The sequence below is a fragment of the Aethina tumida genome, chromosome 7 (genome assembly GCF_024364675.1).
Source record: "Aethina tumida isolate Nest 87 chromosome 7, icAetTumi1.1, whole genome shotgun sequence".
Classification (NCBI taxonomy): domain Eukaryota; kingdom Metazoa; phylum Arthropoda; class Insecta; order Coleoptera; family Nitidulidae; genus Aethina; species Aethina tumida.
The window spans coordinates 13143980-13168833 of record NC_065441.1 but is presented as its reverse complement, the minus strand read 5'-3'; the positions used below and the strand labels follow the sequence as shown (position 1 = coordinate 13168833).

At 29.6% G+C, this 24854-nt stretch overlaps 3 protein-coding genes across 11 annotated transcripts in view; 1 reads left to right on the top strand and 2 right to left on the bottom strand.

The window, feature by feature from the left end:
* LOC109597772 (tyrosine-protein phosphatase 10D) overlaps positions 1 to 16916 on the bottom strand; it is a 31535-nt gene extending 14619 nt beyond the window's left edge. For all 5 annotated transcript variants that reach the window (XR_007548647.1, XM_020013529.2, XM_049969480.1 and 2 more), the window contains exon 1: positions 16602 to 16916. Coding sequence is in view for 4 of the 5 variants with exons in the window: in XM_020013529.2 (XP_019869088.2) it covers positions 16602 to 16655 (54 nt within the window). In the remaining variant the exon portion in view is untranslated. The remainder of the gene's footprint in view (positions 1 to 16601) is intronic.
* Positions 16917 to 17210: 294 nt separating this feature from the next.
* LOC109597768 (ral GTPase-activating protein subunit beta) lies at positions 17211 to 24046 on the top strand. 5 transcript variants are annotated; one of them, XM_049970231.1, is made up of 22 exons: positions 17211 to 17332; positions 17384 to 17590; positions 17649 to 17868; positions 17931 to 17957; positions 18025 to 18239; positions 18305 to 18488; positions 18543 to 18649; positions 18707 to 18854; positions 19141 to 19302; positions 19514 to 19615; positions 19681 to 19809; positions 19865 to 20380; positions 20436 to 20642; positions 21233 to 21337; positions 21420 to 21560; positions 21619 to 22005; positions 22058 to 22200; positions 22256 to 22470; positions 22528 to 23012; positions 23065 to 23265; positions 23317 to 23749; positions 23798 to 24046. In XM_049970231.1, the coding sequence occupies exons 1-22, from the start codon at positions 17297 to 17299 to the stop codon at positions 23907 to 23909; spliced, it is 4482 nt and encodes a 1493-aa protein (XP_049826188.1). In that variant the 5' UTR covers positions 17211 to 17296; the 3' UTR covers positions 23910 to 24046. The 5 variants fall into 5 exon arrangements, with proteins under 5 accessions (XP_049826188.1, XP_049826189.1, XP_049826191.1 ...); XM_049970232.1 differs by lacking the exon at positions 17931 to 17957; XM_049970234.1 differs by lacking the exon at positions 19141 to 19302.
* Positions 23986 to 24825, bottom strand: LOC109597771 (39S ribosomal protein L22, mitochondrial). Its single transcript, XM_020013528.2, has 3 exons — positions 24577 to 24825; positions 24310 to 24523; positions 23986 to 24257 (listed from the first exon to the last, which is right to left on the bottom strand). The coding sequence occupies exons 1-3, from the start codon at positions 24775 to 24777 to the stop codon at positions 24037 to 24039; spliced, it is 636 nt and encodes a 211-aa protein (XP_019869087.1). The 5' UTR covers positions 24778 to 24825; the 3' UTR covers positions 23986 to 24036.
* Between the last annotated feature and the right edge of the window lie 29 nt (positions 24826 to 24854).

Here is a 24854-nt window from a genome sequence, read left to right as displayed (position 1 = left end):
GTCCAATTTGATTAAATCGAAATATTTTTGTATGATTCAATTATATCCAGTTAGTTATGGAAAACCATGTATAATACACACAACATGTTTGTTTAAACAAATCTATATACATATTGTAAAATATTTGAAAAAAGTCCTCAAATTATGTTGATACATTTTAAATTAAATTTAGAATAATAATTTATTCTTTTGTTAATTTATAACGAAGAAAATTTATTAAAATTATTTTTATCTTATACTCTAAAATAAATAAAATTAATTATAATGATAATTAAATTTTATCATTATTCTATATTTATTGTAAATAATATAAAAAATACGTATAATTCAACTCTATTTTGTATAATTTTAATAAATAATAATTTTATAAATAAATACGTATATTTTTCTAAGAACTGAGTAATTTACATTATATGGTTTGTGTCAGAATAAATATTTTAATAATAATTATAGAATTTCTTGATAAAATATCACATGCATATGTGACATTGTGAGCCTTGACTAATTTCGTTGTAAAACAAATCAGTAATTACTAATCTGAACGAAATTGCTTATTATTATAATTTTATGACATTTTTAATGATCAATTATGTAATACGACCTAGAGGTCATACTACAATAAAAAATGCCATTGCACGCTTTTTTCGGCTTATGTTGTAAATCCATAAAAATCATTTGAAAAATTAAAACTTTATATGTTTTAGTTATTAATATTATTGATAACTGCTGAGGTAAATAAAAGGCATGAATTTATTACGAAATTTATTTATTTCTCAGGATAATTTATCACAACTAAAGGGGTAATGCAACTTGATTAATTGAACAATTCCATTGAGGTAAAACTATCAACCATGGCGACACCATTGACGATTAAAATGGTAAGATTAATCATCGTTCACTTGACGACACAGCAGTTTTGTCTTCAGACATATCGTCTGTCCATCTTTTTGCTGATGCCTATTTAACGTCGTGAGATATTGTCATTTGTTACACAATAATAATAATTTGTTAACCATATAATTAACAGTGGTAAAAATATTATAGTATTTACAGGAAAGTTTGATGAACTGTAAAAATGACAAACGATTAAACTGAATTAGCTTTTGTGATCGTACGAAAAACCGAAGGTCATAGATTTTCTCCGGTTCCCAAAAAGGCCTTGGATCTTACGACAAGACCGTCGGACGGTACGTCCAGTACCCCGAGTACGTTACGTCCATCAAACTACTTTCGCCTCGTGCGAACGGCTGAGAGCACGTAGCGGCGGCGCACCTCCGCAATTGGAACACGGTACCGTAAACAAAGAATGCCTCGGCGGCCGGTGGGTGGCCCCGCAACTCGCTGTGGTCGCCGAACGTTTGCGCCCATGAAAACAGATCCTGGTTTATACGACTCAATTCCATTATTTATTGTCTGTCACTTCTGTGCAATGTAATAAATTTGTTTTGAACTTTTTAGTTGTTGAGAAACTGTTCGAAGTGTCACTACCTAAATAATATGTGAAATCGAATTGCTCACATATTTTTCCTTAAGAATGGCTCTTCCAAATTGTATACAAGGTGATTCACCTAAGTTATTCATTAGAAGTATATGGACACCATATTTTTAATATTTGATCTATATATATAATTGTAACTATATGTTCCAAGACCAATACCAAAATCCAATAATTTTGAATTATTATTATTTTTTTCCAAAAATTGTCACTCTGGTGGTCTAACTAAATTGTCTATAAAACCACCAATTTTGATGCTGGAAAGTTCATTTATGACATACATGTTCACAAAGGACTATCCTACAAAGGGCCTTTATTAGTACTCCCAAATTTTATACAGGGCGTCCGTTATTTATATTTAATTTTGTGCATCTTAAAGTATAAATTCCAACTGCTGAAAAACACTTCAAGGAAATTGTAACTATGTAAATAATAAGTGAAATCATTTTCTTTACATATTTTTTAGAGAAAATGTTAAAATAATTGTCTAAAATATTTAAAACAGTTATACATGAGCATGTATTAAATTATTAAACATAATGTAAACAAACAGTATTCACAATTCTGTCAGGATATGTTGAAACATTTCAACAATTATTTGAATAATTACATACTGGGGATTTCATAATTTGTCACATCTATGAATATTTTAAAAAAATTCTGGAATTTTGTATTGTTAAGGCTCTGAGTGAGACAATAATAGTGTATTGTTTGAAACAGATAAATAAATAAGTCAATTTAAAAATAAAGAAGAAAATTTTAGTCTAGATAAAACATACATTCTAACTGATAATTTTATAATTTTTCCAGGTTTGTCACACTCACATTTGAACAAAGTAATTCCATTAATCCACAAAAACTCGTTCTTAACTTTCATTTAGAAATCCCTAATGACACATTAGTGAGAACATTAAATAATTCAATGAAACCAGTTGTTTCCTGCAACCTAAGCAGTATGACTATAATTTAGTAGAATTGATCAAAATTAAGTTTGCCTTCAATTTAAAGCATTCTTTCGAAACGTGTGCCTGCATCAAACGCAGAGAGAAAGTATAGTCTCCTTTTTGAGAGCTATAAAAAGCAGACGGCGTGTCACTGCAAACAAATACCATCCAATAAATTTATAACTTTTACATAACACAAATATTTAAATCAGACACGACTGTTATTACGGAGAAATCTAGACGAAATGTCGTTTAATTTAACGTGGTGATGCACTGCTAACATTCTGGGCCACCTAAATTCGTGTGCGTAGTAGACTGCACCGATTTAACTATGCATTTCAAAAATGTGCCTAACAAACTGGTACCCGATTAACCCAGTTCGAATCGTCACCTCCCAACTAGCATGCACTGCATGCGACTTGTTGTGAGGTAAGTTTCGTACAAATTTAGATGAAAGCCAGCAATAAAGTGCACGTCTGTCGGCCACATGTCCGGGGCGACGAGTTCAACAAACTACCTTTCGAAACGTGCGCCCGGCGCCGGGGTAAACAACAAAACATTTCGATTAACCGAGATGAAATTGAAATGGAAACGCGTCCGGACCGTGATGCCGCTCATTCAGCATTCAGTCGGATTTGTGACCCCCGCATCGGCCAATTTATTCATGATTAGGAAACCGACGGTGTCTGGCTTTCCTGCCAACAATAACCCGCCGACGTGTTTCGGTTTTTAACCAATTTATTAGTTATGAAATGCACAATCGCTCTTCAGGTCTCAAAGATGAAAAAAACTCAAAATAAAATTGGTAAATGAACCCTTAAAACATACACAATGGTAAAAATAAATAGCAAAAACTGCTCAATGATAAAATATTGACATATTTTGTAAATATACAAAAAAAAAACTCATTTGATTAGAATGTGAGGAGAATTTAATCAAGAACACAAACTGTCGATAATTTTACAAATAAGCTCAATAATACAAGAGTAATTAGTAAATGAGCTGCTTTATCTTGTACAATGATAAGATATTTAGCAAATTATAATTACTACTTGTTACAAAAGAGACATTTAATTGGAAACTACTTAGCTATGTGATGAGAATTTAATCTAGGACACAAACAGTCGATAAACTTTATAAATATACAAAAGGGTTCAAAATAATACAAGAATCATTAGTAAATGAGCTGCTTTATCTTGTACAATGACAAGATCTTTAACAAACTAGAATTTCTACTTGTTATAAAAGAGACATTTAGTTGGAAAATACTCATCAATGTGACAAAAAATGTCAATAAATTGTATAAATATACAAGAAAGCTCAAAATAATACAAGAAAAACTTGTTATAAAAGAGACATTTGATTGGAAAATTTCATCGATGTGATGAGAATTTAATCAAGAACACAAACTGTTAATAACTTTATAATATACAAAAAAAAGCTCAAAATAATACAATAAAAATAGGTAAATGGGCTGTTTAATCTTGGAAAATGACGGGAGATTTTTCACAAAATAGATTTATTGCTTGTTACAAAAGAGACATTTGATTAGAAAATACTCATCAATGTGACGAGAATTTAATCAAGAACACAAACTGTCAATAAACTTCATAAATAGATAAAAAAAACTTAAAATAATACAATAAAAATTGATAAATGAGCTGTTTAATCCTGTACAATGATAAGATCTTTTACAGCATAGAGTTACTACTTGTTACAAAAAAGACATTTACTTAGAAAATACTTAACAATGTGATGAGAATTTATACAAAAACATAAACTGCCATTAAATTTATAATTTTACAAAAAGCTCAAAGTAATACAAGAAAAATTAGTAAATGAGCAGCTTAATCTTGTACAATAACAAGATCTTTCACAGAATAGAGTTATTACTTGTTAAAGAAGAGACATTTGATTAGAAAATACTCATCAATGTGATGAAAATTTAATCAATAAGACAAACTGTCAATAAACTTTATAAATATACAAAAAAGCTCAAAATAATACAATAAATATTGGTAAATGAGCTGTTTAATCTTGTACAATGACTAGATCTTTCACAGAATAGAGTTACTACTTGTTACAAAAGAAACATTTACTTACAAAATACTTATCAATGTGATGAGAATTTAATCAAGAACATAAACTGCCATTAAACTTTATAATTTTACAAAAATTAGTAAATGAGCAGCTTAACTTGTACAATGACAAGATCTTTCACAAAATAGAATTACTGCTTGTTACAAAAGAGACATTTGATTAGATAATACACATTAATGTGATAAGAATTTAATCAAGAACATAAACTGTCATTAAACACAAACTGCCGATAAACTTAATAAATATACAAAAAATCTCAAAATAACACAAGAAAAACTGGTAAATGAGGTGTTTAATCTTGTTTAATGACAAAATCTATCTTTAAATAGAGTTATTTATTACTTGTTACAAAAGAGACAATTAATCAGAAAATATTAATATTAAAGAAATTTTGGTAAATGAACTATTTAAACTTGTACAAAAACGATATTTTAATTCTTGTTATATTATTAAAGACAGAAAATATCCATCTATTAGATAACACCAAAACCATGATCAATCAAACACACTTTTAATTTATAAAACATTAATTTACATATATTTAATCAATTCCATGCCAGAATTTTAATAAAAAGAACTAAATTCTTTAACAAATTTGAGATGTTAAAATAATAAATTCTGATTGGCATCGGAAACCGAAACAAAACATCCGGTGGAAAACACACTCGACGGGAAGTTACGTGAAAATCTCGAATGTACACGCCAACAGCACAACATCAAATTAAGAAATTCATGCGCAATTTTCCGCGTGTTATTCAATGAAACATGAATATTAATAAACACAGGTCGATTCGGCACGCGGATATTTCGCCGCGGGTCCATTCACGTTCCTCTTTGTTTCTCCCGTTCTCGATGGCCATTTAATTTCGATAATTGTGGGAACGAATGCGCTTGGCGGAGATCGACGTTTTATATAACCATAAAATAAACAAAGGTGAATTCGTTATTTGTCTGGAAACGTTGTTACACGTGTAACGTGTCTCGCAATGTTTTGTTGAATTGAGAATTTGTACGAGTATTGTGTAATTAATTTGCTTTTGTCACGGAATCAATTATTTGTATGGTTTCTTCTTGATCTCGATTGTTCGATGTTGCAGACATAATTTTCAATATAATTGTGAATGAAAAGATTTTAATTCCTTATATAACCTATTATTAAAAATATTAATGTAACAATCTTTAAAATATAATAGTTAAATTAAATCTTATTCTAATAAAAAAATATTTTATACAATTATAATAATCAATACTCTGATTATACTTTAAAATTAATAAGCAAGAGTCTTTTATTTATTTAATATTTCCTAAAAATATTGTACTAAATTTTTTCTAATTTGAAATGTTTTAATTTTACAATTAAGATCAATAAACAGATTTTATTTTATTCTTTTAATGAAAAATAAATATATTATTATTTAATTATTTTACTCCAAACATTTTGCAATCATAACATTTCAATGGAATTATTGTAGAATATTTTATATTATCGTAATAAAATATACAATAAGATCAAGGGACTTTTATTTTATTATTATTCTAATGAAGAAAAAATTAAAATTAATAGACATATTTTTATTGTGTTATTAATTTATTTAACTCATAATATTACAAAATTCAAACATTCAGTGAATGTATAGAATAATTTGCAACTAAGGAATATAAATTAACTGAGTTTATAATTATACTAATATATTTATTTTATTTTATTATTATTTTAATGAAGCATAATTAAAATTTATATATTTTTTTATATTATTATATTCATTTTGCTGATATTATTTCAAAATATAAACAGTTCAAGAATATTTTGTAACCAATTAACTAATTAAAATATATTTTTATTATTTTATTAAATGATTTCGCTTATAACATTTCAAAGTCAAATCATTTTAATGGTAAGTGTATATAGTATAATTAAGTAATAAAAAATTAACTGAAATTATGAAAAAATTATTATTATATTATTAATTTATTTGATTTAAAATACTTTAAAATCTGTAAATTTCGGCGGAAAATCTTAACAGTTTACAGATTTAATAGATGGTGTGGAATATTTTATAAGTAGTAAAATAACAAATTAACTAATTATACAATTATACTAATAAACACTTTTAATTTTTTATTATTATAATGAAGCAAAATTAAAATATACAAGTTTTATATATAATTGGGGAAATAAACAGGTTTATTTTATTATTATTGTTATTTAATAAAAAATTAAAAATAATACATTTATTTATTAATTTATTTTACTTAAAATATTCCAAATTCTACAAATTTTGATAGAAATTTTGTAACTACTCTAATAATTAACTATTTTTTCAATTAGAGTAATATTATTATATTATTAATTTATTTTACTTCAAATATTTAAAAACCTATAAATTTGTAACTACTGTAATAATTAACTAATTTAGTAATTAGAGCAATAAAGAGTTTTATTTTATTATTTGTAGAAAATTTGTAACCACTGTAACAATAAATAAACTGATTTTCGACCAATAAATATTCATCTACCTATTTTAATGAACAACAATATAATAATTTTTGAACTATTGTATAATAAACTTAACAATTTTTATACTAATAGAAATATGTATTTTATTCATTATTTTATTTCATTTTTATTATACTAAAAAAAATTTATAAATACCATTATTAGTCTATATATATATGTAATTATAAATATAGGTATTACAAAATTTATAGATAAAAATAGATGTCGCCCACTAAACAGTTTTAAAATTCCAAAACATTTAACTAACTATATCGAATAACTTTTTGTTATTTATGAAGTGCGGTGTGAATAACACAAATTGAGACATAATTAAGCGTACATTATTTCAAAGTAATGTTTAGAATCCCTTCCGTTTAGTGACTCTAATTATAACATAACTGAAATAGATTTTACGACCAATTTTACTATGTACACATGTTAACACTCTTGTATCCATAAAAAAGATTAACAAAATAAATTTCACTAATGCATCCGATAAACTTTTACTAAATGCAGATCATAAAGAAAATGTGTGGCACAAAATTCATCGGACAAAAACCTTTTTGTCGTAAAAACTGGTCGTGAATAAAGATGTAAATTGACATCAACTGTATCCTTGAAGATCAACAAATGTGACTAAGATTTCCCGGAGCAATTGACCTCTCAAATGGAACCGCCAACAATTATAAAAAAACTCGTTCCACAACCAAATGATCGGCGTAAAACGGGCAATATTTAAGTTTATAAATTATACAAATTCAGAAAATTTTACTGCACAGCATGTGAACGTTCCCATCACCTCTTGAGGAGCGTCGCCGGAAGCCGGAAGCGGTGCACGTGCAAACGTCGTCGATACAGTGCGTGTAATGTATCGGCCGATTATTGCCATATTTCCGGATAACGTGCACATGTCTGCGTTCTGGATAACGTCACGACAACTGATACCCCGATGCATTTGGCATCGTACGAATGCGTTTTTGTGATAGGAGATAACTTATTGCATCCTACGATGGGAAGATGAGACGATCGTCGACGTGTGGGAAAGTCGGCGACTTTTTGAGCCAGCTGTCTAAGGGTGGGAGCGGATAACAGGAAGTATAAGTAATTAAAAATCTATTGCATACATATTTGCCCATAATTGGAACGACTTTACAATGTGAAAGTTTGTATTAAAATTCATGATTAATAATTTAAAATGTTGCATATTTGGCTTATAAAATTCTTTAAAAGAAAATATTAAACAACATTATTTAAAGCCATTTTCTTTGTAAATATTTAAGTAGCTTTTAAATTATTGTGTTGGTATAAATGATAACTACAAATTCTTGTATGAATATTCAACATTAATACCATTTATATTCAATTCACAATCAGTAGTATTTCTAGAAGCATTATATTGTTAAAGTTTTTTCATGTAACTTTTAACTAAGCAAGATAATGCACAATTTTTTGAATAAATATCTATTATTTGAATAAAGTACTTCAAAAATTTTCCTTGTTTCGCCAACAAGATGTTTAATGTTACTTCAATCATATTTTCTTAAAATACTGATAAATTTCAATATAATAAATTCATAGTTTTACAAAGAAAAATTTGTATAGCATAGAATCATTTAAGATATTTTACAGTTTTATTCCAAATTAAGATGTATTATTTTCAGATAATATAATCAGATTTTTATATTTACATCCATATTGTAAGTAAATACAGATATTTATTCAATTATCTAAATTTATTTAACATATTTTTAACCAACTTTTAAATAACACATTAATTTTCGAATGAAGTCATAATAAAACTCAAAAAACACTTGAACTGAATATTTAATATTATAATTTCAGATAAAACCATCCCAAAAATTTCATATTCAACTCAGTAAATACTCAAGTAGAATACTTAATATCATTTTGAATCATTTTCTACTAGAAATATTGATGAACTTTATATAGACAAAAACTTTTAATATATTTTTTTTAAATGCAATTAATTTGTATTATTACTATTTGATAAAAACATTTATTCTTTCATATTTATTTAAGATTTTCTTCAAGAATTTAAGTAATAAAATTTTAAATTTCAGATTAATCTCCAAAATCATTTCAAGCCATTATTAAACTCTTTAGCAAAATATTTTAAATTTCTAAATTAAAGTATTTATATAACAAAAAGCCAAATTTTAGTATCAATTTTACATTTTACTATAATAATATAATTAATTTTAAGTAAACATTTCAACAGATATTTATTTATCTAAATTTATTTAACAGTTTCAGCCAACTTTTAAATAAATTTGTAAATTACAAAACAGTGTAAAGTTTTCAGAATAATACAAGCATTAATCATTTATTTCTTTTTTAACAACTGTTATATTTCAGGTAAAATATTTAACTCGAAAAACACTTCTAGACTATTAATAATATTTATTAATTTTTGAAATATTGACAAATAAAATACACAGAAAACAGTTTAATAGAATGATTAATATTGTTTCAAATCATTTTTTTCTAATAATATTGATGATTGTTCCAACTTACTAACGTATTTATATTACAAAATCATTTCATACCACAATTAATTCTTTAGCAAAATATTTAAAAATCTAATTTACGTATTTATATTTCAGACACAAATAATATAAATAATTTTAAATAAATTTGTAAATAACAAAACAGTCTGACGTTCAGAATATTACCAAATATTAATTTTGATTTCTTTTTTAAGACATTATATATTTAATTAATTTATATATTTTGATCTCAAAAATCACCAACAGAATATATTGTTTACAGTCTTCTTCTAAAAATATTGATGAAGAGAATATTTAATGTCAGATAAAACCGTACAAAACATTTCATATTCAACACTTTAACAGAATATTAATATTGTTCTATATCTCCACTTGTCTACAATTCTACCTTGTGATTTAATTATTAAAACACACAAAAACACCTAATATTAAATTTATTCTTAAGTGATATTTAAACAAAAAATTATATCATGTAATTTCGTTAATCTATTGTGAAACTGCATCTAACTGCTGCATCAAACATTCAAAAGATTTTCTAATACATTACATAAAGCAAATTAGTTACAAATCCTTGACGGGTTCTTGACATCGTTATTAAAAACCCAGCCAATCATGAACTGTACCATTCACAAAGGCGAAATTGCGACAAATTGAATTTTAATGAAGTCCTCCCAACAATCACCATTATTGTCGGCGTTCACATATTGATCTCCCGTCATCGGTGATTGTTAATTCGGCAGTTGCACAATCCCAATCATCAACAAAAAGATACTCGAGCAAAAAAAAAGTGAAAGCGTTATTTTATATACTATTTAATCTTATTTTTTGTTTCGCGACGTTTCACTATTGAGTGTGCACATCGACCAATTAAACTGTGGAAACACGATTCGAAAAAACGTCCGGGTAAAAGTAGAAAATCAATGATCATTGAATTTTTCGATTGGCGTTGTAGGAAGCAGATGTTCTCATAAACAACTAAACAATTAACCAGTAACCAAGTAAAACGCCAGTGACTAATCGTTTCGTGCACAAATCAGTATCGGGACGGCGTTAAACGCGTTAGTCACGAGGAAAATGGGAGCAATCTTTTTGACCTCGTTCAATTAAATTTAATTGTAGTGGTGGAGGACCACAAAAATATCACGTTAAAAGAACGCCGTAATGAATCGATTAGAAATGTTGGGTCGAGGATTTTTAAATGTTATTCTAACGTTTTAACGACTGTGTTTCGTATTATTGTCGTAATTAAAGTTCGTGAAGTAAGTTTTCATCCTAAAAACAAACTATTGCGAAAATGTTTTTTTTGGGCAATTAGAAATTTCTGTAGTTAATTGGTCATTAATATTATGTAGCGCTAAATATACTTGCTGTTATATAATTTTCTTACTTTCCTGTATTCAAATTTGATTGCAATAATTATGCAGTTACGCATTATGGCTTTTATTGTTACTGTTATATATGTATAATTAAATTTTAACAAACAAGTTTTTTCTTGGTATTCCTGTAACATCAATAGTTATCATTATCGGTGTAAAAATATCATTAGTTTCCACTTATTACATATTTAATTTCCCAAACAATTAATGTCAAATGACTAGACAATTTTCGTGGAAGTGCTAAACGCTTTGGTGATAATCTATCGTTAAAATTATCAACAACTAAAAGACGATATTTATGTTCTTTCACAGTTTTCTACGGTTTACAAACACTATAAACTTAACGTTTCAGGAAATAATTGCGTTGCTGGACACGTAGAACCCTTGTTAAGTGAAAGAAATCTTACCAGTGGTGTTTGAATACAAATTACAATGTTTACCTGGAAAATAACATCATCAATGTCAAAATGTTTTGGTTTTGAGAATTTCTTTTATTGTTTTAATATTATATGTAATATATATATAAAGACAAATATTTTTTTTTAATTTAAGATTTTTAAAATTTGTGAAATTATTAATTAATTTTATGAATAAAAATAATAATTTATTTGAGTTTGATACCTTTTTCTCTCAATATCTTTTCTCTTATGAAAAAAACTTTTTATATAATTTTATTATTAATATAATAATTTAAAATACAAAATATTTTTATATTTAAATTTAAAAAATATAATATTGCCCTTTTACAATTTAATTTTCATTAATAGATTAATTTTTTCTTTTACATTTTCTAGAAATTAATATTGAAAATTCAAACTTTTTTTCAAATTTTTTAGAAAAATAATGCAAAATTCACAATTTTTCTCCAAAATTATTTAAGTAAACAAAAAAATTCTTGATAGAAAAAATAAAAAGATTTATTTAAGAAATATTTGAAAATACATTTAAAATTTGAAAAAAATCGTCGAATATATAAAAAAAAATTATTAAAAATAATTTTCCTTAAAAAACTTTTTTGTTTTTGTCAATAAATATCAATTTTTTATAAAAAAAATATATTTCTATATATTTTTTTTATTAAGATAATAATTTATTTGATTTTGAAACCTTTTTCTTTTCAATATCTTTTTTATGAAAAAATACATTTTTTATATATTTTTATTATTAATATAATAATTTAAAATACCAAATATTTCTAATGTAATTTAAAAATGACAATATTGCCTTATTACAATTTAATTTTCATTAATACAGAAATTTCAGAAAATTTTTTAAAGGCTCTTTTAAAAAATATTTACTCAATTTTAAAATATATATTTTTTTAATAAAACTAGAATATAGAAAAAAACTAATTTTTGTATAAATATAATAATTTAAAATATTAAATATTTTTATTATTAAGTTAACAATTGATGAAATTGCTTTATTACAATTTAATTAATATTAATAAATTAATTTTTTTCTTTTCCATTTTCCAAAAATTGAATTTAAAAAAATAATTTTTTTATTCAACTTTCTTTAGGAAAATTAAATAATAAAAGTTAATTTATAAAATATGCAAACCTTCCAAATTTGTAACGTATCTTACAAATATGTGTTAAGAATACATTTTTATCTAAAAATTTCAAAATTCACTTATCATTTTTTAAAATTTGAAAATTTCAGAAAATATATTTTTTTGTCAATAAAATTAAGATGCAAATTTTATAAAAAGTATTATGAATGTTGACATTTTTCCCTAATAACTTTTTACAATATAATTTTCATTAACCACTGGATTTTAAAGGATTAATTTTAAAAATTTAATCTTTTTTAATATTCAAAATATCCCACAAAAATGTGTTGAAACGTTTTTATCTCACCGATTTACCATCATTGAAATTATAAGTAAATTCACGGTGGTTAATTAAAACCGCATAAACATAAATTAAATGTAATTCACCAATTAAATTTATTGCACTTAAGATAATTGCTCACACCTTGAAAGCCACTTATTTATAACACGAAATTTTAAATTCAAATGAAAAGTTCGCGTTCTTTTTTTTTTTGGAGGTGATGTTAGATCCTTTTAATGTGGAAGATGTGGAAGATAAAATTTTCGGCCAATTAATTTAAAGGTCACCTTTTGTCGACTGTCAGGAACGATAATAACATTTATTTTCGTAATCCACAACAAAACTATTAAAACTCCATAACAAAACAATCCTAAATATCCAAATTAATTTATCACATCCTTCACATTAACCTGCGGTAAATGAAGGTCGAAATGTACGACAACCGTTTCGGTTTTATCGTGTTCCGTTGCAAAATTAATCAATATTATGGTAAAATAATCGATCGAAACGAGAAAATATTAATCCTTGGCTTGCAACATATCCTGGTAGAAATTGCCCGTTTCGTTGGAAAAATTCGCAATTAGTGTTCAAGGTGTTCCCATGACAAATGAAAAATTTGAAAAATATGCGTGAATCAGGCTCAGGAATTTTTAATAATGCGGTACGTACGTAACGGTTTTTAACTTCTTGCAGATGTAATTGATAACGCGTTCAAATGTGAGAAAGTTTACGTCCACGATATTTCCCAACGTTTCTATATTGTATTAAAATTTTTAGAGAAAATCACGACGTTTCCACGAACAAGCAAGGAAAGGTTGAAGGAAAAATTGTGTTTGTGGGTTAGACATGTAAAAAACGCCAATTAACATTTTTTACATATGTATATACATAAATTCATATTTGAATATAACTGTTTGTTCGGCTTTTTATTATTTAATAACTAAGTTGCGTAATTCATTAGCATATTGCAGAGGATTGGCATTATTTGAATATATTCATTTTTGCTCTAGTTGTGGTGGAAATGTTGAAAAAAAGTTTGCATAATATTTGATATTAAAATGTTGAAGAATGAATTAGAAATTGTCTCTTGTGTAAGATCGATCATCTATGGATTGATTTTTAAAAATGTTAAATGTTAATAGTTATTTCATTTACTTTTTTTCATAAATGTAAAACTTAATTTTTAAATTTTACAGATGTGTCTATTCTTGGCATTTGAATAATTTTCACAGCCTTCATTTTTTTTGCATTGAACTGTTTTTCAATTTGTTGAAACTGACCTAATTAAAAAATATAAAACAAAACAATACTTTCTTTAGAAACTATGCCAGCACCGTGTAATAAATATTTACAAGAACCTACCACAATGTTTTAATTAAATTGTCGTGTGCGATTTTAAGGAAAGTACAATTTACCAACCTTGATACATTAGCCACTATTGTGCACAGTCAATAATATGTGAATACATCACAATAATTATTGATAATAACAGGAAATATCAAATTCATCATTAATGTCGACAACACATCTTATCAAGTATCCTTTTCATCAATGAGCTATGAATACTCAAAGATAGGAAAATAAAAATATATCTCATTTAATGTTATCTATTACAGAATATATTTTAAAAATAAATACCATTAAAATTTTCATTATTTTTACAAAATCATAATTTTTAATGTGTTTTCATCCAATTATTGTATAACAAAGTTATTGATGTTTTAATATGCACAAAATTAATCGTAAATATCGAACACCCTGTATAAAATTTGGAAGTACTAATAAGGGCTGTTTATAAGATGGTCCATGGTTAAAGTATATCCCAAAACTAAACTTTCCAATACCAAAATTAGAGGTTTTACAGACAATTTAGTTAGACCATCAATCTGATAAAATTTTTGGAAAAAAATTAATAAGTCAAAAACTATTGGGTTTTAGTATAGGACTTATATAGACATTTTATTTGCAAATTACATATAGAATTAAAAAGTCTAAAAATATATAGGGTGTTCCATTGAAAATAGCAATGCTTAAATACATTTTAGTTAGATCAAAGTGTAAAAATTTAAATTAAAGTTAATAACTTAAAAACAATTAGGTTTAGATATAGAACATGGTACAATCATTTTATTTGTAATTATATGTAGAATTTTAAAATATGTATAAGGAATTAAAAATTTTAATTTAAATTTTAATTAAAAAATGTTTCATTTCATTTATTTTTCAATTCTACATTAATTTCTATCCGTATCATTTAATTTAAACATTTATATTGGTTTACAAAAATATTATGATTGAACAATAACACGTAATTGATAAATTATCTTAAACTTTAATTAATTGGTCAGTTACTGAACAGGCTTCGCAATCAAAATAAACAATAAAATTATACCATATTTCATTTTAAGACCATGTAATATTTAAACAACATACGTGCAATGCAAAAATAATGTTTTACATTTATTTTATTACTCTTATTAAGTAAATAAAACTAATTGCGTATGATGTAGTTAGTTAAGGTAAAATTAAAAAAGTTGAGATATTACTTGAAGTTTAAAATGAAAAAAATGAATTAAAACTAAATGAACATGAACATTTTTTGCTCAAATATCAGTTCAACAAAAGAAGGCTAAATGAATGCAACTCTCTGTGACTCATTCACTGATTTTGAATCAGAAAATTTTAAATTTATCGACGAGTATAATAAATTTGTCGTCAATAAATATAAATAAATAATAAAACTAAATTAAATAATAATTTATGATTTAATAATAAACAACTATATATCCGGACACGTGAGGTTAAATTATAATCGCCTTTTAGTCATCCTTTAAACACCATCAGAAAGTATATAATTAAATTTATCACTTGCCTGTTTGACAGCAAAAAAGGATTAACCATTGAAAGATAAGTTAACAAATATATTTTATTAAAATTTAACCAAATAACATCGAGATTAATAAAATTATAATTAATTCCTATTTTATGCCACACATGTATAGATAATTTTTTTTAGAATTTGAGTAAAGGACAAAACTTAAAAAAATAAAATTATTTCTGCCAACCATAAATTAAAGACCCTTTTATACTTTTGGCCGTGCCTTTTCTTCTAAACAATTTTAAAATAATAATTCCTTTACTTTAAAAGCATCCAGAATTTCAATTTCAATAGTGAAATCCAATTCACAGTACAGATGAGATTTTTTGCAGCTTGCCTTAAATCCTTTATGCGCCTTCGTCCCCACATGACATGAGCATAATATAAAACGCGATTCTACCTTTTTCCCATCGACAAAAGTACAGGGTTCCATCGACCGTATCTCCGATCTCAGGTACCCACTTAGCAGCACAAAGGACTGTTTCGGAAGTCGATTAGTTGTATCCTCATAAATTTAAATAAATAAATTCATAATTCTGTCAGAGACCTTAAAACTTCTAGTGGAAGGCAACTAATAATAATAATAATTAAGTTAGGAGATAATCGTGTTTGCGGCTGATTGTTTTAGTTACCTAATTTGATTTAAGCACAACTTATTTCGAAGTTGGTCAATAATTTTAAATAAAATAAGAACAAAACTGGATGTTGTTATATAAACGTAGACAACGGTAAAAAATCGAAAAAGAATGCGAGTTTAGAAAGTAGTACACAATACTCTACATATGTTTTAAATAAGTTGTGACCGCGCTAGTTTAAAATAAAAATAGACTTGTTATGCGACTGAAAAATACAAATAAAAATAACCAACCACCAGCCCGCACTCGAATCAAAATGAATAACAACAACAATAAACACCAAAAAGCAAGAAAACAACAAATCGAAACGTACCTGAATTAAAACAAAGGTGCAAGTGGCAAATAAAATTCCAAATCCCCTCGTCATAATTAAATCGGGAACAAAAACGTGAAAACGACACAGAATAATCCACAGGTACGAACGGAAAACAGAAGGGAAAGGACTTCTCTACCCCTGGACACGGTTTTTTAAGCGGACACATGCACGACACATACTGCAAACACTTAAACGTAAACGTGACACACAGGAAATATTATGAATGCATAGCCGTTTGACGGCCGCTCCAACTGTAACGTATCAGGCGGTACGTGAACGACGGCAGCAACAGTACTCCATCAACGCCATTTTCGCGTCTGACAGTGGCCTCCCGAAGACATTTAACACGGTTCGCGAGGTGCGCCACGAGAGGCGCCACGCTTAGAACATTTGAACGATCAACAGGTAGCGGGGAAATACTGCTCACAGTTTTGTGGGCAACCCACATTACACGTTAATTTTATTTATTACTTTTCCTTAATATTAAATTAATTATATAAAACAGTTTTTTGTGAAATAATATTACCTTCCTAATTAGACAATAAATACATAGAAAAATTCCAGCTTACATAAGTAGTTCATATACCCCCCAAATAGTTCGTCCGATTTTGTATACGTATAAACGTCAGTTTTGACACAACAAATAAACATAATTTTTAGTGATAAATGCGAGTAAATTAAAAGGCTCGCATATGAATTTAGGACTGTTTAATCGTATGAACTTGAAAGTAAGTTAGGATTCGCCCCAAAGATGTTTTTATTGACTGCATTCGTTTTAGGAAAGCGGCGACAATAAAGGAATGTATTCAGAATGGACGTCTTTAAATCTGATCGTCCATCAGTCAGGGGAGGAAAACCAAAGTGTCTTGGAAAAGTTCGGCAAAGCTACAAGTAAGGATGTAACTCTGGGGCTTGTCAGACAACTTGCCAGCAATTTGGGCATCACACATCCTCCTGAACGAAGCACTCTTACTACTGACAAAGATGTAAGCAGTTTTTAGCCTAGTTTTTTACAAAAATTTTCACTATTTATTATTTATTTAGGTTCAGTGGTGCATGGAAGTGTTGTGCTTTGGTTTGTCACTACCACTTTCAGAACATGAGGCTATCAAGGATTGTGTCAATGTTTATTGTGAATGGTTGACAGCTTTGCTACCCAATCCAAAGATTTGTGTTCCGAAACCAATAATGGATGACCCAAACATGTACTCCAGAAAAATTATATCACACTTACACTATTTATTTATACCCAGGAAAGGTGAAGGTAAGATTTCCTAACTTTGTTCTAGCACTGTATTGTCTTTAAATATTCCTTCTTTTTGCAAGACTGGCCTTTTTTGTATCAGGACATAGGTATACTACTACTTCTATAATAATTTTAAATTTTTCTATTAGAGGCTAACATCATTATTCTCCACAGGGATTGACACAATAAACCGACAAGCAGTATTGTGTCACAGAGTTCTGAGGACACTGCAGCAGATTGCACATGAATCCAAACTGCTAGAAAGGGATACATGGGAGTCCTTGTTATTATTTTTACTTGCAATTAATGATACTTTGTTGGCACCTCCAACTGTGAAAGATGATGTAGCTGATCAACTTTGTGAGAGAATACTCAGTGTACTATTTGAGGTATATTAATTTTATACAAAAATACCAACTACAATTATAAAAATATATGTGTATTTTCTTTGTAGATTTGGCTAATAGCTTGTGCTCAATGCTTCCCTTCACCACCACTGTGGAAAACATTAAGAGAATGCTGCATGAATTGGCGACACAGAGTTGCACTAATTGAGCAGTGGAACAGAGTGAATCTTGCTTTAACTTCCAAGGTTCTTACATTCATGTATGGACCCAACTTTCCTGAATTAAAAATTGGTAAACCATTTTTCCAACCTACTATAAAGTTGAGATACATTTGAACATTTCTAGGAGATGAAGACATTATTCCCATGGGCATGAGTAACGACTGTATTGCTCAAAGTTGGTATCGGTTTTTAAACACCATAGGAAATCCAGTCAATCTTACAAAACCAGAAGTACATCTATCCATGTTTGAATTTTATTTAAATAGTATAATTTATTATTTTCTACAGGTAATTAGCCAAACACAGAAATTTTTGCAGTTTGCAATTAGCACGGACGGAGTTGTCGATCCCTCTCAGCACCCATGTCTTCAGGCTTTGCCTTTGATTTTCTTGAAAGCTATCAAGGGAATCGCAGGTCAAGTCGACGCCTTTCTAGGTATACAGTCAAAAAATACTTATATTGCATGGTTTTATCCTCACATTTACATAGTTGTTAGAGTCACAACTGAATTTGCTTTACTGACATTAGTTTTACTAATGTTTAATAGTGGATTCAAATTCTTAAAGTTTATTAGTATTACTCAACTGTAATAAACTGACAGCTGAGCCTGTTGTAAAATATTCGTTCTTTTGCACATGTTGACACTCTTAAAATAGTAAGTCGTGATGTGTGTTTTTCTATGTTGTTTGTGTCTTATTTTCCATGGCGTTTGACCATGTAGGTCTAGCTCAACCTGTCTGGTGGGACTCTGTGGTGACTGGTGGCGGCAGCACGGACAAACTGAAGGAGGCCTCATTGGCCTCCGTCTCACACTCGCCCACGCCTCCGACCCAAAGGAGGCTGGCTAAGAGCTTTAGCGTGGCACCGACTTCGGTTAACAAGGGTACCTACAATTCTATTTTACTTTCCAATCGTCAATGTTTAGTTCGTTCAACAATTGTTTAATTTCAATCTTATGTCGCACATTTTCACATCATATTTTCTGTGCAATTTTCATTCTTCTTGTTTGTTGCACTGTAATATACAATATACACGAACTTAGCCAGAAATAATTTATGGCCAATTTCCAAAAAAATAATATATATATTATTTAGGTGTACCAAAATCAACATTGATTAGTCTGACAACTAGTAGAAGTTCCGCAATTCCCGTTACTTCTACAAATTCCGGACCAAGTTCAACATCAAGCGTTTCCTGTGAGTCATCAAATTATTCTTTATAAATAAAATGTTTTATTTTTTCCTTTTTTCAATAACACTAGCATTGACGTCGTTTGGACCTGACTCAAAAACACCATTGGCACCAGGGCGACCGAAATGCAACAGTATCCTGCATTTATTCGGAGAATGGCTGTTTGAAGCTGCTTTTATAGGCTGCGATCTACCGCAAAGTAGTAAACTTTTATTATTTTTTTGTAGAAAAAACTTAAATCAAATACATTTTAGAGCAAAGTGATCAAAAGCGTCCTAATTCGATAGTAATGGATAATAAATCTTCCCTAAGTTATTCTCAACCCGGATCGCTGGCCGATTCCGGGGACTTCACCTCGAATCTACCCATCGAAAGATACGAAGCCGGACGCGCTGAAGCGCTGGGCACCCTGTGTAGAATAATGTGCGCCAAGAAAACTGGTGAGGAAATCCTGCCGGTATATTTGGCACGGTTTTACTTGGCGGTGCTGCAAGGACTGAAGCTGAATTCGTACAGGGAGTGTGGTGAAACGATGGTGGCGATACTGTTGAATTCCACCGATTTGTTCCGTTTGGATTTGGATGGCGTTAGAGTATTGGTGCCGTCGTTTATTGCTGCATTAGAACTGGTATTGCCGAATAAAGACCTAAAAGTACCAACAGGTGTCAACAAGGTGGAACTTAGAAGAGCATCAATACACTTGTTGTTGTCTATACTTGTACTACCATTGCACTTTCAAAATGTCGTCATTAAAGAACTAATTAACACAGGTACAGAGTGTCACCATATGAGGAACCAACTTTTCTAAGGTAGGATTTGTTTTAGGACATCCTGAGAAAGTGGTAACATGCAGTCAATTAAAACCCAAGATGATGAATTTGTTGACTAACGGTTTACAAGTAGAGACGGACCCAGTCAATACACATATGTTACTAGGGGGACTGTTTTTGTGCGTACAGGATTCTGCGATATTTGAAAAAGTCCAACAGGTTCAACAAACCGCAGAGACATCCAGCAATCTGCTTAGTTCTGGTACAAAAAATATAAAACTTGCATTTTATAGTATTTGCGAACACAGATAAATGTACAAATGTGCAATTCTGAATTACATAGAAAATATTCAGCATTGATACAATGTGTACTTCACAGTATTTGTTATGGCTTTGTTTTGTGATTTGGGAAAAAAGTCAAAAACTGTAAAGTTTGAGAACCATTAAATTGCAAATTTAAAATTTATTTCAAATAGTAGAATTGAGTGCATTTTTGCTTATTACAAACGTTGGTCATGCTTATCACAGTGTGAGGAAATTTTAATTTTAAAGTATAATATTGGTTGCACATTTTAATCAATTTGCAGCAATATTATACTTCTTAATATTTTTTCAAATGGACCTGCTTAATTTCTGCACATTTTATAGCCATCTAGTTTTTAGAATAATTAATGTTAATTATGAATCCATTTGACAGAATATTACAAAAATAAACATTTTCATAAAAATCACGTTTGGGAATGTTGAAAATATCCGTTGATTAGCCCGTGTAGACCCTCACTTTGTTTACGTCCTCATCATGTCATTTGTTTTGTGTTTGTTTTGCTTCTCATCCATTTGCTTGTAATCCAGCTTCCGACACAGCAAGTACAATAAGCATGGCAAGCAGTAATGACCGCAGTACAACTCCAGATCAGGGTCCGTCGATCGAATACGACCCATTGCTGTTGCCCCTAGGTACGTTTTAACTTGGCACTTGTGTTAGAATAAACAAATATTATTAAATCATGTTTTTATATTGTTCATTAATGTGTTGTAGATTCTGCGCATGCCCTGTTTGTACGTGCGACTTATCTGGTATGTCATCGGTTGATATCGTCATGGAAGACTGATTTAAGCATCTCCTTGGCGGCATTAGAATTGCTCTCGGGGCTTGCAAGAATTCACATTAAAGAATCCAGTGAGTAGTTTATAAATCTTGTATAAATGGTATATTATATAATTTTATATTTAAACAGACGCGTTGGAGTGTAAGAGAACGGTGAAATGGCTCTGTGATTATATCATTCAGCAATGTTCAAAGCCTCCACAGGCTCATTCAAAAGATTTACATTCCACGATAGTCGCTGCTTTTCAATGCTGCTCAGTTTGGCTTCTGGAACATCCCTATTTGCTGCGGGATAAAGAGTGCCTAACGACTGTTTTGGAAGTGGCAGAACTTGGAGTGTCCGGTACTAAATCGGTTGGAAAACCTGGAGAGGGTGTGAAAATGAAGGAAGAAAAAGAATTGAAGCCGGCTTCTATGAGAGTAAGAGACGCAGCTGAGAATTTATTGACTTATATTTTGGAGCAAGTTGGTTATTTTCCTAATGAATGTGGACCAGAGAGTATATCTTCACTCCTAGGTAAGCCGTAATAGTAATCACCAACAGTTTAATCAACATTAATTAATTTTAGATGAGGTTTCCCTGTTACAACATTGCAATTCTTGGCCCACCAATTGCAATGATCAGTCCTCAGCTGTGGAAAGATTCAGGTACTTTGTTACTGAAGGCTCTGTGATGATGGCTTTATTAGAGGAACCACTGGGTAATGATCAAGTAAGTTTTTGAAACAATTCTCGCGGATAAACTTTAATCGTTTTATATTCTAAAGGATCCACAGCCCACAGTAACATTGCTGATCCGTGGCCCATTCGGACGACACGCCTGGACTTTGCAGTTACGTCATTTGCCTCGACACCGGTCTGGTACTAAATATCACGCACCCAATCCATGTCGACCTGTAGTAATGCAAGATACACCAGTAAGGCCCCAAACAAAACAGAAATACTTCCCTGACAGTGTTGAAAGAGTTTCTCACTGCAAAGTGTAGGTTTAATAAAAAAAGTAAAATAATTATCATAATTAAAATTGAACTATTTACAGTGATCAGTCCATTCCAACCATGGAGTCCGCTATTGCAAACAACGAAACTGTAAATTCGGAAACGAATATGTTGGCGCAATTAATTAACAGACAAACTGTTGTTGAAAACAATTTGGCGGCAGTACAATCTTCTACTGTTGCACCGGAATGTTCGCCGCCTCCAGTGTGTCATGATTTCCAAACTGCCAGGTTGTTTTTGTCACATTTCGGTCTCTTAACACTAGATGATGACGAAGAAAAATCTGCAGTCAGTCCCAGTTTGGCAACTTTGGACAGTAGCGCCACAGACTTCTGCAAAGATCTCTCTATGTTAGACAATATGAGTCCGAGAACTTGGGACACAGTACACATATTCTACGTGCGTACTCAACAAACCCAAGCTCAAGATATTGTCAATAATGTTTTAAATGAAAATTTACTGTCGCCGTTTTTCTTGGAGTTCATACATTCCCTGGGTTGGCCTGTGGAAGTCAACAAACATCCAGGTAAATTACTATCCGCTTTCTGAACTTTTTAAATTCAATGTTATTTGTATAGGTTGGACTGGACATGTATCCACGAGTTGGAAAGTGTCACCAAATACACAACCGGCCTCGGCCCAGCCATCAAAATGTTACGACGGATCGTCACATGTTTTGTACTGGGCCGACGCATGTTCTGAAGTAGCGTTTGTGGTGCCGTCTCATGTTAAATCCAAAGACGATCATTCTGAATCATTCCAAACGAGTAGCCTTTCATGTAAGTTGAAGTGTCATTTATAATAGCACAGTTTTATATAATAATTTACAGCTTGGAGCGAACGCAGCTTATCTGACAGTGGCTCCAGAGATAAACGGACGCTGAGTTTGGATTTGGATAAACAACCGGTGGCACCAAAACGATCCGGTCCAAGATCAAATTATACTTACACCAATACAAAAATAATGGTGGTTTGGCTGGAGAGTTTCGAGGATCATTTGACTTTACCAGTTGACGATTTGCTAAATTATATGAACACAGGACTTGAGAAAGGAGTTACACCCAAGTCTTCAGATGTGTTGGTTATTTATTTGCACATTTTAAGCACTGGACTGTTAATAGTCAGTTTGCAAGGTCCGTCAGGAAGGGTCGGACTTGCGTCTCCTCTGGTAGATGGTATGGTGGTGAGCAGACGAGCTTTGGGACCTTTAGTGAGACATACTGCTCTGAATATGGCTAGACGGAGACGTCTTGATTCAGAAAGGTATATTTTTTATTTAATATTTGCTTTAATTAATATTGTTTTTTTTAGTTATCAACCTCCACACGTTAGGCGGAGATTGAAGGTACAAGAAATTGTGCAAAAATACAAGAGAGAGATGAGTAAACCTGAATTATTAACTTACCTTTTTAGCTCTACTTAAATTATTTTACTTAATTGAATTAAGTACTAAAGTATTAATTGTTAAACTTATTTATTTTTTATGTTTAAAACAACTGTTAATAGTATTAACTAACTTTATTATAACAAATATACATAAATAAAAATATTTACAAAGAACTGATAATCTTTCTTTTTCTCATACCCTCAAGCCAATCCTGTAATTGTTCCTCAGGTTTCTTAGGATCTCTCAAATAATAATCTTTTGGTGGCTTGCCTTCTTCCAATCTTACAAAATAATGGCAGTGAAAATATTCAACAATTCCAAACCTACTACGGCCATGTCTTCTCATACCCTTGATTACTTGTCCCTTTCCAACAAATGACTCAGCTTAAATTCCAAAAAATTAACCAATATTCAATTTGAATTCAAAATCACATACCAACCCACATGTTACTTGGAAATTCTACATTATGTTCTTTAACAGCTAATTCTTTAGCCTCCTCCAAAACTTCTCTAACATCTTTTGCCCCTTTCTTGAGCACAAACTTCAACTGTTTAATAGCTTCATCCACAGGCATTCCCCGAATTAAAGAAGCAATATACCACATTTTCCAGGGGCTGTATTTAATATTTGTGCGTTGATGGCATACAAACTGTAAGTAGAATTTACAACAATAATTATTTTTTAATTCTTCCGCAAACTTACAGCAGGACGTGGTTCTTCGCCAGGAGCCTGCGGCGGATAAATTTTCTCGTTGTATTTTAACCAATTTTTGGGACCATTAGAATCCGACATCCAAGCATTTGCTGGAGTTGTTGTGTGGAAATTTTCACATCTTGCACCCGAGATTAAGGGCTGCAACACCCTCAAGTTTCCTATTAAAATATTTCGTATACTTAAAGCCATCTCTAGATTATTTATTAATCACACATAACCTAGAATAAATAACCTTAATTTTTGTAATAATTTTCGGTTGGCTACAT

Coding starts and splice junctions, on each gene's coding strand:
- LOC109597768 (XM_049970231.1), top strand. CDS start 17,297: ATGAATTTAGGACTGTTTAATCGTATGAACTTGAAA. Junction 17,958..18,024: donor TTTTTTGTATCAGGACATAG/GTATACTACTAC, acceptor TATTCTCCACAG/GGATTGACACAATAAACCGA. Junction 21,338..21,419: donor CCCATTGCTGTTGCCCCTAG/GTACGTTTTAAC, acceptor AATGTGTTGTAG/ATTCTGCGCATGCCCTGTTT.
- LOC109597771 (XM_020013528.2), bottom strand. CDS start 24,777: ATGGCTTTAAGTATACGAAATATTTTAATAGGAAACTTGAGGGTGTTG. Junction 24,524..24,576: donor GCGAAGAACCACGTCCTGCT/GTAAGTTTGCGG, acceptor TTCTACTTACAG/TTTGTATGCCATCAACGCAC. Junction 24,258..24,309: donor TCCAAGTAACATGTGGGTTG/GTATGTGATTTT, acceptor TTGGAATTTAAG/CTGAGTCATTTGTTGGAAAG.